At 43.8% G+C, this 18,995-nt stretch overlaps 2 protein-coding genes across 3 annotated transcripts; one reads left to right on the top strand and one right to left on the bottom strand.

Moving 5' to 3' along the window:
- Positions 1 to 5,209: 5,209 nt before the first annotated feature.
- ntmt1 (N-terminal Xaa-Pro-Lys N-methyltransferase 1) lies at positions 5,210 to 8,506 on the top strand. 2 transcript variants are annotated; one of them, XM_037484820.2, is made up of 5 exons: positions 5,210 to 5,369; positions 5,965 to 6,001; positions 6,186 to 6,350; positions 6,839 to 7,091; positions 7,738 to 8,506. In XM_037484820.2, exons 3-5 carry the CDS (start codon positions 6,192 to 6,194, stop codon positions 7,992 to 7,994), a joined length of 669 nt encoding a protein of 222 aa, XP_037340717.1. In that variant the 5' UTR covers positions 5,210 to 5,369; positions 5,965 to 6,001; positions 6,186 to 6,191; the 3' UTR covers positions 7,995 to 8,506. The 2 variants fall into 2 exon arrangements, with proteins under 2 accessions (XP_037340717.1, XP_037340716.1); XM_037484819.2 differs by lacking the exon at positions 5,965 to 6,001 and having other exon boundaries at positions 5,213 to 5,369.
- A 149-nt stretch (positions 8,507 to 8,655) lies between these two features.
- On the bottom strand, positions 8,656 to 18,944 carry ndor1 (NADPH dependent diflavin oxidoreductase 1). Its single transcript, XM_037484794.2, has 15 exons — positions 17,633 to 18,944; positions 17,243 to 17,382; positions 17,022 to 17,099; positions 16,720 to 16,817; positions 16,548 to 16,646; positions 15,924 to 16,025; positions 15,628 to 15,831; positions 15,078 to 15,205; positions 14,328 to 14,539; positions 14,118 to 14,225; positions 13,878 to 13,992; positions 12,548 to 12,694; positions 12,346 to 12,464; positions 10,895 to 10,989; positions 8,656 to 10,475 (listed from the first exon to the last, which is right to left on the bottom strand). The coding sequence occupies exons 2-15, from the start codon at positions 17,375 to 17,377 to the stop codon at positions 10,331 to 10,333; spliced, it is 1,785 nt and encodes a 594-aa protein (XP_037340691.2). The 5' UTR covers positions 17,378 to 17,382; positions 17,633 to 18,944; the 3' UTR covers positions 8,656 to 10,330.
- Positions 18,945 to 18,995: the final 51 nt, after the last annotated feature.

Here is an 18,995-nt window from a genome sequence, read left to right as displayed (position 1 = left end):
CACTTGGTCTCCCACTCATAGGAGCATATTCCATCAGCAGCAGTATTTATAACGTGTGTAGTACTAGCGGCTGTTGACTGTCTGGGCCTGTGATGATGAAGGTACAGGACTTTTTACCCATGACCTTACAGACAGAGAACTTGGTTTCACTTAGGGGTCTCAAATGAAATGTGCCACAGTAACACATTCATTCTTAAAACACATGGCCTGTTCATACTGATCATAGCGATTTTGTAAGATGTTCAGATAAATCTTATAATGACGGCACAAAATACAATATTCACCTCATCAGTTAACCCATGAGAAATGTTTTATGTAGATCTAGATCTAGTATATGTCTTCGTTTGTGAGGGATATTTCAAAACCTGCTTTGGATGTGCAGGGTGTAATTCTGGCTGAGAAATACTTCAATTTCAATTGAATGCTGCTACAATCCCTGTTTCCATATTAACACTGTTTCAGAAGCCACAGTGTGGAGAGGGCTGCTCATAGGGATGAACCCTGAAGTTCCCCCACAGAGCTGTGTAGTGTCTTTTTAGCTCGTGGTTTTGGTCGACTTTCTCCTCTCTGGTCGTGTCTTTGTCGGGCTCAGCAGGCTGCTGCTTTCACTGAAAAGCTTTGATAAATCCTCCGTACACTTTGTGCTCAGCAGCAAACAGCATAGAGACTCAGTCTGCTGAACACAGAGGAGCATTGAGCTGCTGAACAGACAGATATTTACCCAGGAGTACATTGTAGAACATTACATTCATGAAGGTTAGGAACATATTAAAGGATATCATCCCCTCACATCAGGCCTTTTAAACCAGGTGGAAGCCTTTGTGTGGCCTTCATGTCTCCTCCATGCAATGAGCCAGTGAGTGAGAGAGGAGAGAGGTGGATATGGAAGATCTCGAATGATTCTTTACACCTACATATCTATATCTATATCTAGTCTACACATGCATTTTGGCGGAGGGGGGGGGGTGTCGATTGAAACTATTATCAGGCGAGAAACAGGGGACATCCTTGACAAACCGTCAAGACAAATCAGACAAATCAAAAATATTTCGAATCGCTGAAGGAGGGAACACAATGGAAACTTGGTCTTGGTGGTCTTGGGGCCACTAATGAATGAATGTATCACAACGTTCTTATATTTGCAGCACTTGGAAGTGGGTGAATGTGGTGATATTCAGTTTTCTGCATTCGCTTCACACAAAATATAGGAGTGAAAAGTAGCATGTTAATGTGGAAAATGAGATGCAGCCCAAGACTTCAGGCTGTTTTCACTCAAATAGAAATTCCAAATTTACTGAAATCTTAGCATCTCAACATTTATATTCCAACTGGAGGTTTTGCCTTCTTGGTAAAGCCTGATGACAGCTCACTGACGCATCAAGGCCTCTTACCAAGAGATTATCACACACATGGTTATTAGCTACACTGAAATACCTGGTAATAATCTGGGAAACAGTCTTGTTTCTATGGTTACCCAAGCGCATGTGTGTTCACACAGGAAAAGTTCCATACCCAGTGTTCACATAAGCTCTTGATGTGTGCCGTTGATGTTGGACAACACAGAGCAGGCAGGATGTGGAGGAGCTTGTCTCAGCTGTGAGGAAACCGAAATCAACAGCGGAGCGAATTGAGCTACTATTACGCCACTGTCATTATTGCATATTATCAGTAGTCTTATAGGACAGAGACACAGTAATATTTACCCTTGTGTAGGCACATTATGATTCCCTCTACTTCCTTTATTCTCATCTTTATCATTTCCACATATCAATATTTATTAAGTCACAGTTTAGCCACATACCAAAAGGCTGTGCAGCATCTCTCCTCTGTCATAGGGTTTGCCATGAACCCAGAGTGTTATTTAATGTGATAAACTCTGTTATCCACGCACCTCTGCTCTGACAGATGTTTCAATCATGACATGTGAGAAATGTCTTTGTTATTTATTGACAAAATAGCATCTGTCAGGAAAAACGCGAGTGCTAACTTTAGGTTGATCGTACCTGCTTCTCCTGCACACTCAGCTGTGTTTGAGGAATTTAAGCCAGTTTCTCTGACTTAGGTTTCATGTTTTGTACCACCTCACTACCAACTGTCCCTCAGACATTGTTCCCGCCTGAATAGTGAAGGAGGTTTTTAAGCACCATTGGGTTGGGTATTTTTACTATGAAAGCTATTGACAGTGTTGCACTAAATTCCTGTTTAGTTGTATCGCCGAAGTTGTGGCTTTCAGAAAACTTTCTTAATTTGAATGAAGATAAAACGTGTGTATTATTCTCAGTACTTCATGCAAGATGGTCCAGCTTTGAACCTGGGAGCTCTGGCATCCTACACTAGGTCATCGGTCAAAAACTTACTTTTGATTGCAGCATGAAATTTGACAAGCAGATAAGTAATGCAATAAAAAGGCGATGGATGGATTACTGTAATGCTCTTTACGTTGGTCTGAATCAGACCTCCATCTCACGTCTTCAACTTGTGCAAAATGCTGCTGCACGCTTTTTAACAAATACAGCTCAACGTGCACATATTAGTCCAGTCCTTTAAACTCTACATTGGCTCCCTGTGCCTTTTAGAATAGATTTTAAGTTTTTATTGTTTGTTTTAGGCCCTTAATGGCCGGGCCCCGGAGTACTTGTCCAAGATTTTAACCCTGCGTGAGCACAGCCGGTCTCTGCAGTCTTCTACCCAACTGGTTTTAGAAGTGCCACGGGCAAGGTATATACTGTACGGTGGGGTGATCAGGCTTTTGCAGTTGCTGCTCCAAGACTCTAGAACAAGTTACCTCCTGGTATGGTCCATATGGGAATGAACACATCTTCATCACCATATCCTGGAGCTGAGCTCAATGGAGCAGGATCAGTAGTGTGACCGATAAAAAAGAATATCTTCTGGAGTGGAGGTTTGGAAACTCCGATGACAGCTCCACTTTGATCCACTGTGTTCCAACCTACGGACCGCTGGGTCTGCGCACTAGGTAACCTGGCATGCAGGTACTTAAGTTCAGACAACAAAACAACAGAGTTAAAGAAAAGAAAAAGAAAAAGCCTAAAGTCAACACTTGACGGGATCTAGCTGAGTGCTCTGTGTACTGGTTCCACTGCATGAAAGCAAAAAGGACAACCTCAGAAAGAGGGATAATATTGGTTTACTGAACTAAATGATGAAGACTGAACAGAACACAGTTGAAAGAAGCGTCTCAGTGAACAAGGACAAGGACAGACATTCTTTGTGTGAAAAGGTGGAGAGTTGGGACTTGTTTCCACTTCCCAGTGTCGCAGCAGAAGAGGCACTGTGGCAGTAAGACATTCTACACACAGTTGCTTTAAAAAATCTCAATGTCAGACCGAGTAATTGTAACCGAGGTTTCTTCTGGAGCTTCCAGTCATATCAAATGGCTTTCATTGGCAGATGGAATGTACTCAGTGGTGGACAGAGTACATGGACGGAGTTGGACACAATGAACTGTAATCAGCAATATATCTCACAACGTAATAGGGGTATATGTTTATTGCGTAAACTACATGTTATTCCCCTATTGTGTAACAATCCTCTCACTTATCTTGAGGCGACCCACCACTTGTTAAAGACTAATCCAATGTCAAATCATGAATAAGAGCAGATCAGTGTTTGGAGAATGCACAGGGACACATAGGGGACATGTCAGACATAAAGTATAGTTTCATAGCCACTGATGGTTAGAGGCACAGCATAACTTCATCTGACAGAAAACTGCTGTGACAGAGAGTTCTCAAAAGAGGACATGTCACTGGGGGATGCTTTGTGGCTCTGTGCTGCACTGCCCCCCAGCGCTCTATGTGCTGCACTGAAGCTCTTTGTAAGGGCCGTGTGCACAAGGAAAGCATGTCAGTAGGATTTTTCCCAAACAAAATCAATAAACAGATTCATTTATACAGGATCCGCATGAAAGAGTTGAGTAGGTACAACCTAGGCTCAGTGTTTCTCAAATCTGTTTCTTAAACCCTGGGTGTGTTTTTATCATATCTTGATTCAGCCAAGCGAAGAGACACGTCCACTCCTAAACTAGCAATCAGCCCCTTAAATGATTGACTCCCGTCTCCTCATCCAGATGCAAATCCCACAATGATTTTTGTATAACTTCATTGACAAATTAGCAGAACAAAGCCACTTGAAAGTTGCACAGCGTCTTAAATAAAGTGATATATGTTTTTATCTCAATTAAGCAATTTCCTTCTTTGGCTTAATGTGAGGCTTTGGAATTGAAGATAACAGGATTATGTATTTGCTGATATAGCCTGAAACTGGTCATTTGCCCAATGTTTGTAACCTACCATCTGGCTAACCAATGGAACAATAAGTGTGTGTGCGTACTCCGACTCATTTCTCTAAACCGTCACTGCAAAATGGGCTGTTTATTTATTTTAACATGCACAGTCCACAGATATGTCCCTCTCTATTGTTTTAGCGTTGCCATGACACTCTTGACTCACAACATGTTCCTATGTTCATGATCATATGAACAACACGTCACTGCTTCACCAATGTTTGCCAACATAAATGATTCATAGCAGTTTATCATCCCTATTGATTTCATGCAAACATGTGTTTTTAACACTACTACATTTTCCAAAAGGGCTCGAGTCTTCAGTGGCAGAAGACGTAATTGACATGACTTAATTGGCATGATAGCACCGTAGAGAAGACATGCGTGAGGGCAGCCAGCAGGGGCGCTGTGGTCACCAAATAAGGAGATGACGTAATCCGTGCTCTCATCGCCGGGTGCCGGTGTTACACCGAAATCTGTGACCCATCAGGAACTGTGACCGCAGAGGGCGCTGTTTCACATCGTCTGCTCGTGCGTGCTTAACAATGGAGGGCGAAGAAAAGCGCCTACGCAAACGGCGTAAACATAAGACCGCCTACGCAAACGGCGTAAGAGTTTGACTTATTTATTCAGGAGTTATAGTGGGGTCACACATTCTGACGGCTGCTACTTGTCAGATATGGTGACATCTGAGGTACTGGCTCTGTGAAGACTCCAAATAAGAAAATATGTGTGAAGAGATGAAATAACAGCCCTAAACAATATTTTGAGGTTTGACTCATTAATTTGTTCTTTCTTTTCTTAACACTACAATAAGATGCTTTCATCCGTGGACGTAATGTATTAACGTTTACGCCGTTTGCGTAGGCGGTCTTCTTCGCCCTCCATTGTCTAGCACGCACGAACAGACGATGTGAAACAGCGCCGTCTGCGGTCACAGTTTCTGATGGGACCCAGATTTCGGTGTAACACCGGGTCTCAAATAGAAAAGAGAAACGGACCGGGCGCGTGAGAGGAAGAGGAAGAGGAGGGAGAGGGACCTGCTGCGCACATAAAGCGAGAAGTAAGAGCTGTTATCAAAAAACGCTTTTAGCAAGTTTAGTGCGTTACCTTGGAAACGAAGCTTTCCCCGGCTGGTTAGCTGCGTGGCTAAAACTAAGTTAGCACGTGTTGGGCCTCGTTAGAGTAACTGAACGTTTCAATGCGATGTGATATATAAGTTATATATTTTCATCACAAAACACTTCTATAACGTGTGTGCTGTTACTAATAACGAATATCTTGAGAGAAATGTAACTTAGTTACCTCTCCAAGTGGCCATGAGTGCCAGCTAACGCGTTTTCTATAGATACTTTAAGTTGAGCTTTAACACACCTATAAATAGAGATAACGTCGTGTGACAGGCTGTCTAGTGTAAACGTCCATGACGTTATTAATATGCGCTCTGTCCTGGTCACGTGAGGGGTGCTGACAGCTGTTTTGTGTGTGTGTGTGTGTGTGTGTGTGTGTGTGTGTGTGTGTGTGTGTGTGTGTGTGTGTGTGTGTGTGTGTGTGTGTGTGTGTGTGTGTGTGTGTGTGTGTGTGTGTGTGTGTGTGTGTGTGTGTGTGTGTGTGTGTGTGTGTGTGTGTGTGTGTGTGTGTGTGTATTTTGCCTTCAGAAGTGCCTTGATTCACGTGACATACTTTCAACAGGAGGTTGGAAACATTCCTCACAGATGTTGGTCCATATTGACATCAAAGCATCACCTAGTTCCTGCAGATTTGTCGGCTGCACATCTATGATGTGAATCTCCTGTTCCATCCCAAAGGTGCTCTGTGTGGTCCTTTGGTCCTTGGTACCATCTTTTCATCATATTGTACTGTGTTATCTGTGTACTAGGACAGGATGGGGGACATAGCAGATGGTGAGGGAAGCTTCTACTCCAATGCGGAGGACTACTGGAGAGAGGTTCCGCCCACAGTGGATGGCATGCTGGGAGGCTACGGGAGCATCTCCAGCATTGATATCAATGGATCTAAGGCTTTCCTGCAGAGGTTCCTTGGGGTAAGAAACCTTTTGAGGCTTCAGATAGACTCCAGCACTACATTTTAGTGATGTCAGATGTACTTCAAGTTGTTCAGCGTTAGCAGAGAAACATGAAAAATACCAGTGTCTTCTTCAAATGTCAAGACAACAATATGCCCGACATCAGTGGTAGAAAGTTACCTTACATTGTGATCTACCACACTAGGGATTGAGGGGGGTGGTTGTGCTCTGTTAGTGCTTGCGTGGGCACGTGGCTGATTGCAAGCATACATAAATACAGGGCTGTGCAAGCCTCCACACTGATCAGGACTTTTTAAGTGAGACATGGACGGTGACTATATGATGATCCACAATGACATGCATGCGCTCTCAAGAATGTGACCGTGTGACTTGTAACCCACTCATTCACAAAAGCTGAGCTCTACCCTGTTTCAGAGCTTGTGTCGCTGCTTCTATTCACTAGCGACCTCTTGTGTTTTTTTTTTTTTTTCATTTTAATGTGTAAGGACGGGGAAGGGAAGACTGGCACGGACTGCGCTCTGGATTGTGGAGCAGGCATCGGTAGGATCACCAAACGTCTACTGTTGCCTCTGTTCAAGACTGTGGACCTGGTGGATGTGACACAAGAGTTTCTCGACAAAGCCAAGACGTACCTGGGAGAAGAGGGAAAGCGAGTGGGGAAGTACATCTGCAGCGGCCTGCAGGACCTCGTACCGGAGCGTGGACGCTATGATGTCATCTGGATCCAGTGGGTCATCGGTGAGTTTGCCACAATGACTCTCATCAGAATCAAAGGAGAGGGGGGGGGGGGGGGGGCAGGCAGTCTCCTGGGATAAGTCACAACACATTTTCTGTTGCATCTGGAATGGCAGAGGTATGTCCCACCCTGCTCTGCCTCTGATTGGCTTACCCTGCTATTCCTATCCCAACAATTGGTCGATCCATAGGCAGCACCCCCCCAAAGCTGTTAACCAAGGGGAAACACTTTTCATTGTTTATGCCAAGTATGTTTAACTTAAATCAACATACTTAGCTTGTAAGTGCACCATTTCCTTTGAGCTTAGACTGTCCCAAAGTGTGTGCTATTTCCATTTTCATCACTCACTTATGACCAAGTTAGGTTTCAGCCATATTGAAACCTTAAGGTCCTTTATCTTCTGCACTGTGAAGTGTTCCCCAGTGAAAGAAGAATCCTGTGATTAGTTGGGATGCTAAGAATAGGTACAAGGTGAGTAAAGGCTTAGTGTGACCTTGTTGAGTACATTTATTAAGGTAGCATGTATCATTCTGGTATTCATATTGTACTGTGATATGAGTGACTCATGCACAGGTCTTGCAAAATCACTCCATTAAGGCTCTATGGACAACAAATCTAAAAGGTTTCCTCTTGATTTTTTTCCTTCAGGCCACCTGACAGATGACCATCTGGTGGACTTCCTGCAGCGATGCCAGAAAGCCCTGCGGCCCAACGGCCTCATTATCATCAAGGACAATGTGTCTTACGAGGGCGTGGTCCCTGATGAGGTGGACAGCAGTGTCTGCCGCGACCTGCAAATAGTTCATGGTCTGGTGGGCAGAGCAGGCCTCCGCATTATCCATGGAGAGCAACAAACTAACTTCCCAAAGGAGATTTACCAAGTCCACACTCTGGCTCTCCGATAGGACCGCCCCTCCTCCCTAGGGTAGTGAGAGTAAATGCAGTATTTCTAACACATTTTCTAGTTCACTATCCCATGTATTGTCCGTGAAACGATCTGCTGTCACTGTTTGTGCAGTTTGACGCTAACTCCATTCATCAGCTTTTTACTCTCCACCAATGGCTGAGTCATCTCTTCTGGGCTATACGGTTTGAGCTCCAGACACAAACACACCGATTTCAGTTCAAGATGGCTGAAGTCAAGCATGCATTTCTTAGGTCAGGGTGACATCCGGCTGGATGGCAGGTCCACTTTCACATCGCACAGCCAGCCAATAGAAACTGGGAACAGAGAAGTCCTTGTCTTCTTGCTGCGCGATCAGCAGACATCAACCTACTGCATGACTCTTCCAGAGCGTTCAAAGATAGTCATCATGGCATTGTCCGCGACCTACTACTATTGCTACAGCATCACTTCCTGCTTCTTTCACAAGCGGAGTACTCTATTCTCACACACGTTTCCAGTGTTATGAACATTTTTTAATGGACATTTTACAGTTTATTAAACACCCATATGCATTTTCATGTGTCGGCAGATTTTGGATGTCTTGATCAACTTTTTGGGCCCTGAAACATGTTGATTAAATAATAAAAAGCTGACTGAACACGGCAATTCAAAAGAGAAGGAAAGAAGCTAAAAGCCTTTGTCTTCATGAATTAAGATGTATTTCCTTTGATAAACGTTATAACGTGGCTAAAGGGAAAATATAACTAAATGTTACTGTGAAGAGTAAGAAAGAGCAGACGATGAGAGGGAGGCACTAGATGATGGAGATCGACTTAGCGAGAAAAAAAACCGAGACAGGAAGCGGGTGGTTGGGGAGGCGGGACAGATATGCTGGAGAACGGTTTTAAGGTGTACTCATACCTGCAAACCTGTCACTTTTTGGTGTAACTTTGGCGTCTGCTAAATGATTTGGCATCCTAAAAAATTCTTGCAAACCATGCAGGGTTCTGCAATACCCTGCTGAGGTTTCAAACGGACCCAGATGGATAACTGACCATTAACCCGTGCATCTTCGCTACACTTTAAGACACTTGTTCAGCTGCAGGAAACACACGCAGTAAATCCTCTCACCGAATGTATGTGTTCCGGAAATGCATCGTGGGTCGGGTAAGTTAGACACACACAGAGCTGTGAGTCCAGAAGCTATTTCGCATGGCGTGCTCCGAAAATAGTTTAATATAGAATGGCACAATTGGTATAATTGGTGTAAGATCTCCTTGCGGTATGAAAATCCCACACAGCTGAAGTTGCTCTTTGACAGGCGGCATCACAAAGCCCGGCGGCCGGAGCTAGTGGTCTTACGTGTGTTGGGAGTGAGTCATGGTTATAACAACAATGAATAACGCAGCACAAACTCTTTACAGGGTAAAACCCCTCAAGACAACAGCTTGTGACACAAACATCCCCGCCGAACTGCATGCTGGGTACAGCTCACAACAAGAAGTAACTAACGTTAACTCTGTTGCTACACGAAAACACAGAAAAGAGATGCACCAACACAACTTGTGCCCAAGAGAGGAGCTGCGTCTGTTTGGAGGGTTGTTGGTTTCGATAAATCCGACGTAAGTTACATTAGATCAGAATACGATTTATTGCAAAGTCTGTCGAGCCTCTGGTGGCAACACTAGCAGCCACAACACGCTAACATGCCAACGAGCTAACACACTAACATGCCAACATGCCAGAGCTAACGAGCTAAGTCGCCAGTTTCGGGCGAGTAGGCCAGCGAGCAGCTGTTTGTGTAGCCGCGGCCGTTTTCGTGGGTCAAATTAATTAATGTGTTTTAAAAAAGCAATACCGTGATATACCGCGATACCGTCAGAATGTTTAACACCGTGATATGGATTTTTGGCCAAACCGTGCAGCCCGAGAATGGAGGCACTCTAATTTGTGCATTTCTCCTGCTTTCATATGCTCAGAGACTGTGGCCATTAGCGACTACCAGAGCGAAAAAACTGAGTACATCTTAACCATGTCTGGCTAAACTTTGTCCCACATCCATCCATCCATCCATCCATCTTCAGCCGCTTATCCGGGGTCGGATCGCGGGGGCAACAGCTCCAGCAGGGGGCATTTTAACTTCCCTTTCCCGGGCCAGGAGAGATATAATCTCTCCACCTAGTCCTGGGTCTTTGGGCATTTTGGGGGCAGAAATTATATTCCAATAACGAATATACAACTAGTAGAATTAATTATTACTATTTCCTTTATTTGTGGCCAAGTGTTGAGGCCTGCTTAAATATACTGATGTTGTATGATGGAAGAGCCACTTCAATGTGAAGTGGATTATTGTGATCAGGACCAGGTCTCACGCTGGATCTGGCCTGTCCTCTCCATGGTTTCCAGCATCTGCAAGGCTTCCTCTGAGGACACGCCCCCTTGCTGCTGGAACACCTCTTTCAGAGCGTCACACACACCGGTTGGCATTTCTTTAGCATTCCTGCATAGAAAAAGAGACACGGTCAACGTGGTATATTTGTTTGGACCATTGAGTAGAACAAGAGTAGAAGGAACATTGGTCGGACATTTCTGTGTACGATACAATATCTGTAGCTCGTTAACTCTTGTCAAATAGCAGCAGAGCACAGAAGTATCAAAGGATTGTCATAACAACTACTGCTGAGCTCTATGATCATGTCAGTTAAGCTTCAGTAAATTATTATGAGGACTGATATTAGACACACTGAAATTAGACCACAACAGACTATTTTGTGTGATAAAAAAACACTGGGGCAAGCTATTTTTAGGAAAAAGATTTTTAAGAAGAACAAATTATTGAAAAATGAAAACTTGATTTGAGACTTGGTTGACACAATTGGCACTCCTCTGAAAGGTGTCCTCTGTGGACATTAGACTCACCCAGCAATGTAAAAGCAGGCGTGTCTATTATCCATTAAGTCCCACAGGACGGCAGCATTCTCCCTGACACGGTCCTGTACATACACCTTCTCCTCCTGAAATACAAACACACTCTGTCATGGAAATACACACAAGTCTACAGAGAAGAAAACGTCTGTTTCCTTGAACCAGTATTCCACTTCCTCTGGGTTTTACCACATAAAGAGTGCAGAAGCTCACCTTCCATGTCCTTACATCTTTGCAGAGGCCATGAAGCTAAAGTCAATGGGCTGTACATGTCCCCCCGTTTGAGTCACTGATAGGATCATTACAATAGGGGGAAAACATATTCACTTTTAGAGAATCACTGAAGCGCATTTTTCTACTGCCAATACCAATTGCAATAATCTATATCGCTAGTTTCTTTGATTACTACAGCTGGTCTAAAATAATAAAGAATTCTTCATTATCGATCCAACGTGATCTATTGTACAATCCATACACATGCGACCCTCATCATTCCAGGGAGAAACTTCAGTGAGAACGGGATGATCAGAGACATCATGTGTACAGTGTTAAGAACGAAGCTACGGTGTGTTCAATGCATTGAACCGAAGGCGTGATGATGAAACAGCAACTTGTCCTGGTTTCATATTTTACTGAAGACGATAAACATTAAAACAGTATTTCGTACTATGATAAACTGTGTGTAAGAGCCCGTTTGTTTTTGGGGCGTCGGGCCGCTGTCCATTAGGCCAAAGGTTGATGTAATCAGGATCACTGGCAACTAGCAACGATGAGTGATAACGTTTCATAACCAGGGGCAACGAATGTTAGGATTTCTATTATGGCTTAGGAGAAACATAGATTAAGATAGAATGCGGCGGTCTTGTTTGTTGGAAAGTAATGCAGTGCCCTTCATTGGAAGAAAGACTTTTTGTGGTTTACTACACGCGTCAAAGAATGAAGCCACCAGGGTGGCCTTTTTCAGCTGGCCAGCGGGTCACTACGGGCTGTTACACCGCTAGTATCCGCTGTAGCCCGTCCGCTCCTCACCATGTTCACCAAAATACCCCACAGCACCCATGGAGGCAGCAGACAGTTATGAGCACAAATAAAAATCAATAAATTAACTCAACTAACATTGCATCATAACATGTCATGTTCTGACCCTTTAAATAGGGGGGGAGCTATTGTTGTGCATAGACATTTAACAGGAGTTTGTAATGCCATCATGTAGCATTTGATAAGGTCTGACTAGCATAAACTATTGGTTTACAGAGGCAATAAAGGCGTCAAATAGCTGTATTAGCATCCTCTGCCCCCCCCCCCCCCCCCTGTCCTTCCATTCACAAAAGTAAGCTACTAAACAGCTGATATCCCGCAAGTGTACAACATAACAGGCTAGCCCTGGCTCCCAGTGACACATGATATTCACATGCTTGAGCAGACGCTGGGTGCTGTTAGCTGACCTGATCTCTTGAGAACGCAGTGAAGAGGGTCAAATGTCCAGTATTCATCATGTCTTCCCAGTCTGACCTGAAGTAGAAGTCTTTGGAAGCAGAGCGACACCCAAAGAACAGGACGTTGGCTAAACAGCAAGAAGACGAGAAGCTGTCAAATCATGTGCACTGATGGAATGTATTTCTAAAGTCAGAAAGGTAAAGCTCTCACCATGTTTTCCCTCAGCCATCCTTTCTTGTAAAGCCGACCTGAAGGGTGCCACTCCTGTTCCAGGTCCAACCATTACCACAGGGGTGTCCTTCTGTTGGGGGAACCTCAGAGTGCCCTTCTTCACCCACAGAGGCACAAACACCTCCCCTGCAACACATTCAATAGGACACACAAAAGGTGTTCCGTAAGGGGCTGAGTCCATTCCCAGTTTCCCCCCCCCTTAAGCCGTGTGTCCCCTCAGGGACTGAACTGATGTCTTGAGTGAGAGTCTGAGTAAATAAGAACAAAATAACACGTCATGTCTGAACTGTCTTGCTTGTTTACCTTTTTAATGTCTCCATACTTCCACTACTGTGTTTAACGTCAAAGTGGTACAGTGGTATTGGCGTGGTACTTTTTTTACTTTTGGTGGTGTGGGCGTAATAGGAAATGAGCCTTCATAAAACCTGTCAGCAGAGGGAAGCAGGAAGTGCTTTAAAATGTCCTGGCAGACTTGAGACTTGATAACACACAGTGGACCAACAGCAGATGACATGGCTCCCCAAATCATCACTGACAGTGGTCGGTGGAAGGATCCTTTTTCTGAGCGGCACAAGCCGATCTCAGTTGGTTATTTAGCGTCATGCAAAGTCCACGTAACGTTAAATGAGTATCTTCATGACCATGGGTAAACTTTATTGAGGATCTGGCACAACACAGCGACCTGCCAGTCTTAAATAAAGGGATGTACGTCTTAATGCGAGGCTTCAGAAATGAACACAAAGGGATCCTGTATTTGCTCATAGACGAGTCATTTGGCCAATGTTTTGATAACCGACCGAAGGCCGCAGACAGAGAGCACCAGCAGACCGACTACGCCCCCCCACATCTAGAATCTAGAATCGATTGCTCTTCCTTGAGGTCCCGGATGTTGCGGTTGAATTTTTTGCGGTTGAATTTAACATTAGATTTTTTTTACGTTGAAAAACATTCAGATACATATTTTCAATGTATAGATATTCAGTGCTAGAAATTCAATCACCTTTTTCCTTCAAAATCCGATGACACAGATTTACTTCCATACGCCCCCCCCCCCCCCCCCCCTTTTTTTTTTAAATGAAATGAAATGAATACGTTTGTGTAGTCTGTGCACGCTGAGGTTAAAGAATTACCATAAATATGTCTTGTATGTGCCACTTAAGAAGTGATCTGTTCATGCGAGTGGTTTTCACATAGTAGTAGTGCTGTATAATATAACAGACCACAGGAAGAAGATGTGTGTGTGTCCAAAAGGAACACACAATCAGAGTGAAGCCCTCGGTATAAACACTTGTTGGATGTGGTGAGAGACCTTGTGCAGGGTCCAGGGAGGCTAACCAGGTGGAGCAGAGGCCCCTTCTCGGTTTATACATCTTTGTTTTGTAACGAACCACAGCTACCAGGATCTGCAGCCTGTGTGGGTGAACCTGTTGGAAGAGAAGGATTTATAGTACGTCTAAATTCTACTCAATAAATTTCATTTACAGCTTTGCCCAAGGCCTTCAGGTATCTTTTCACAGGAAGGAAGTAGTGGTCTTGAAGGACGAGCTACCTGGAGAGAAGAGGCGATGGAGAAGGAGCGAGGCTGGATCTCAGGGAAGAGATCTAGGAGATAGTCTACTTTGATTTCTGCTGTAGTGTGCGGGAAATCTGCCAGGACCTGCAGCAGCAAGAGCACATGTTCACAGCTTTAAAACCGTTATGTGATTAGAACATAGACTCTTCTGTGATTTCCTCCCAGCCACTAATCCCAATCCGTCACCTCCAGCGCGGTGCGTCGGGGCCGGTTGCAGTAGCTGTGCAGCTCATCCTGGCCTGCAGCCGAGCTGAACTCCAGCAGCTTCTGCTTCTCCGTCTCGTTGGTGGCGAAGGTCGACAGCAGCTCGAAGAAGGAGCGGCGAGGCACGGCGGCGATGTCCAGGTGGCGCTCCACCAGGTGGCGGACTGTACACGGCTGAGGGAGCGTGGCAGGAACTGAGGCAGACAGGTTCACGGTCATTTCCCCAGAGCAGGGTCATTGTATCTTGTCCGAAGTGTAAAACTGCACTAATCTAGAATTTTAGAATTAAACGACAGTGTGTAATCCAAAACGGGTCAGAACTGAAGAGAGCCATGAATTATTAATTCACTCTGCAGTGTGTTTTTAGTTCAATGCTTTGGTAGAACATTCCTTTAGAAGGCAGATGCTGAACAAATGTCAATTGGTGAAGAGAAAAAAAAAGACAAAAGTCTTGTACTATTGGTAAAAACAAGTTAAATTAGTAACTTGTAAATAAAAGTCTACAGTGGAGTTGAAGGATTTCAGTTCTACCAAGGCATTCTCAAGATGCCCTCTGGCTCAGCTCCCAGGGTAGTATCTGAAATTAAACTTCTGGGACTGGAATATGCTCTCGAGACTAAAGGGATTTGGAGGCCCCGCTTGTTTTGGGATGTTTGGCTTGCTTGATTTTGTTGCAACAAATTGAAAGATATGGAGAACGCATGCAGTGTAAAAACACACACACCTACCTACCTACAGAGCGGTCTGTGGCCTTGAGAGTGAATGTGGCCTCTGGATCTAATCTCAGTAGTTGACAGAGCTGCTGCACGTCCTCTGGTGTGTTACATGGAGGCATCACCACCACATCTCCAGCAGCAAACCTACACAGAAAACCACAAGCAACTGCTGAAGAAAACCTTTAGATTAGGAAGATGTCTTTTGACAAATTCGATACTCAAATCCCAGATATTACACAAGCACACACCACTTCTCAAAGGGAATCTACAGACAATTTCATCATTTGATGTTTTTATAGAGCAAATCATACAGCCTGTTTTTATCATTTCAGTGAACAAACATCGAATAACGGGACATTAAGATACATTCTTATTGGTACACATGTTTTTCTGGATATTCACCTATGCAGTTGCCATAAATGTCAAGTACAAAGTGCTCCAGGACTGACATCCGAAGACTGCTGTTATGTCATTTACATAAAAGTGACAGTGGCACTAACTTATTCAAACTGACGTCAGATTATGAGAACTGGACGGATATCTGAAAGGAACTCAAAGTTACTTACTCAATGTTGGATCCTGTGATATCAAACTCCATGTGCCTCACATCCTGGAAGTGTGACATGTCCGTTACTCTCCTATTGGACACTAGTCTGGCAGGAAAGGGATGGGACTGGGAGGGGAGGGTCTGCTCTGTGGGAATCCTCAGCCTGTCATCGGTCTTCTCTTTCACATCGTCCAGGAAGTGGAAAATGTACGTTGGGGGGAGCCTTCCTCAAGAGTTATGCAAAATTTTAAAAATTGACGCAACACTAAACCAAAAAGGAGTTAAAAAAATAACCAAGTGCAAAATAATACTCACAGTTCATCTTCCCTCATTGGAATCACATCAGCCAAAGATGGGTACAGAGCAGACACTTTCTCCCAAAATGATGTGAGCCACGGGTCAATCACTGCATCGGATCTGTCCAAAGGTGAGCAAATGAAGCGTCCACTTTTCCCCCTGTTCCAGACTCACTCTACTGCTGATCCATCGATAACAATATATATTGGTATTCTATCCGGGACATTTAAACTGCTTGGAGTTTACCCATTTGGTTAGCTAGACAGTTACAGAACATACTAAGTTAGTGGAGAAATATGGCTCCACCTGCATCACCTGACTCCAGGTCAGCCATTAGCAAAAGCTTTAGAGGGGATTTGACATGACAGGTAGGAAGAGGATCTGTTCAAAGAAAAAAGTAGGACATGCTACATAAATGCTCACATGAGGGCGCTATTGGCTCTGGATCTGCATTCAAAACTGCTGCCAATATAGTAATAGTCAGAATAAATACAACTAGTGCTCACAATGAATATAAATCATTTTAAAACTAATGAAATAAAGTAAAGATGTACATCTGTTAATTAAAAATGTATACAAATGTAGACAAAATGTAATAAAACTAACTGAAATAAAGCATTATTGTGCCGCCATGTTTCTTACCCCAGGTCATGTTGGTCATCTGCTAACCCAACAGGAAGCAGCATGCTGGCACCCAGCTGCAACAGGCGCTTATGAAGCTTCTTGGCTACAAAATTAAACCTAACGGGGAATGTGGTGGACCATGAGTCATCTTGAATGTGTACCATGAGAACTGTGAAACTGAAATACTGACTTGGGGTATGAGGAATCCCCCAGGCCCAGTACCGCACAGTCCAAGCGACTCAGAGAGGACGCCGGCAAAGACTTCCTGAAGACAAACCTCCAGAAGATCTGTGAAAAAAGAGAGATGGACGGTATACACACGGATGACCTGCTTCATCTCAATGTATTGATCTGTAGTTTGACAAATATAATATGTCTAATATAAAAGAAGACAGAGAAGAAACATTCGTTTTCATCTGTATCTATTTCTCATCACAGTTTATGGGAACAAATGAAACGGAATGATTCTACTCCGTATTCTCTTTTTATTACCTTCATGTTGTCTGGAGGATCTCCTTGGCCCGCAGTGGAGCACACAAACACCACCAGAGACTCTGAGATCAAGCTTGCCTGTTAGATGAGAGGAACCCCCATTCTTTTGTATGTGATCATGTGTGCTTCAACAAATATCACAGACCGATCCGGAGATCTGGTTAAGTGACTAGATCAGGTCCGAGCAGCAATAACATCCCTCTCATTGCTGACACACTCACCACGTTATAGTTATCCAGAGGCAACACCCGAACCAGCAGCCGCCTTCTCCGCGCCTGTCGTTCAATCCTCTGGGCCGTGTCCTGGGCCGAACCCGTCTGACTCCCATACAGGACCAGCACACCGGGCTTCGACATGATGGCTGAGAAACACAAAGCAGGTCCAACCAATACTGGAGAGGAGCTTAACTTAAATTACACACTGGAGGGGGGTCAGGGCACCAGGCACCAGGGCTCAGGAATGTTAAGGAAAGTAACTTCTACGCTCCTGACCTCGCCGTCATGACTCTGTGGCTAACGTTCGTTAGCAGGAAATATGTTCATTTTTTGTGTTCATTTTTTGCCTCTACAAATCCCATACATCACCACAAAGAAACGGTCCTCGGTACTTACCGCTGCTGGCTCCAACAATATTCGTAAACACTAATTAAAAATGGACATACACTTCCTCCAGTAAGGCACGTAATGACATGTCCTCATTCTAAACACCACCGCCACACTTTACGGCAACGCCGTTTCAAGATGTGATTGGCTCGCGCGGTCATGATGCGTTTAAAGCCGTACAGAGAAGATCAGCCACCACTGCTTTCTAGCAGAAATTGTATTTTTTAGGTCAAATCATGATTCAGTCTTCATTCGTACGTTTGTTGACTAAATCTAAGGCAGAAAGGAAAACGTCTGCATGTGCTCAATGAATGATGCAATTACAATAAAAAAGCCCACATTAAAGTTAAGCATTCTCATCAGCAGCCTGCTGATTGGTACTTTCAGAGAGTAGCTTTGATAGTTCTATTGGACCGAACAGAATCAATGTGATGTTTGACCAGCTTCCCAACAAATGTGGCTTGTATACATCATTCATTTGGACGGGATGTTGTCTCTCCCCAAAATAAGTTTCATTCCATTCATTAGAATTTGTATAAACACATATCCTTTTCCCTGATGAACGTACACATATTGTTTCTCTCAAAAGGTTTAAAGTGGAGAGGGGGTCACGGCTCATTCAAATTGGTTCCTTCGCCCAGACTCTTTTCACTCTGTGGGGATCACTTCCATTTATTTGCCTGCAGTATAAATGGGTTATTGTCTATTCATTTCTGTTCATTTTTATATTTCTCTATGATTGTGCACTTGTACACGGCCATCATGGAGTCCATCCTCAGCTCCTCCATCACCGTGTGGTACACTGAGTGACTCTGACAACCCTTTTTCCTACCGGTCGCTCCCCTGCACAGCCCCTCATTCGCCATATTTACATACACTTAATTCCTTTCACACACTCACAGTACACTTGTGTAGATTATGGTCATTGCTTGTACACTATTTTATATTCCACTATATTCTTCTATATTTTACTGTATATTAAATTGTAAATTAAACATGTTATATTTCCCACACTGTTAATTGTCTTATTGTCCAATGTTACCTATCACCAGTCATGTCAAATTCTAACATTTCAAATGCATCGGTTTTAACGGTAACATCGTTATTATCCTTTTCTATATTCTCATGTATTATCAGTGCTGCTGTCACTAAAGATACACTTCCTAAAGCAAACCCTTTAGTTATTAAATTATCCAAGTGCTCAGTTGTAGTTCAGCTGGTGGTATTTGTCTTTGTTACCTCTTGGTTTCTAAAACGGTTTGATAGTTAGTTTGTTAGTCAGATATATTGTGTATACGTTATAAATTAGCATAGCTCAGTTCTATTTAGACAACCATTTTTGCAGGGAAAGGACTTTGACCATGTTGGTCTC

This window comes from Pungitius pungitius, chromosome 18 (assembly GCF_949316345.1).
Source record: "Pungitius pungitius chromosome 18, fPunPun2.1, whole genome shotgun sequence".
Classification (NCBI taxonomy): domain Eukaryota; kingdom Metazoa; phylum Chordata; class Actinopteri; order Perciformes; family Gasterosteidae; genus Pungitius; species Pungitius pungitius.
The sequence above is the reverse complement of the archived record's forward strand: the minus strand, read 5'-3'. Positions and strand labels throughout refer to the sequence as shown.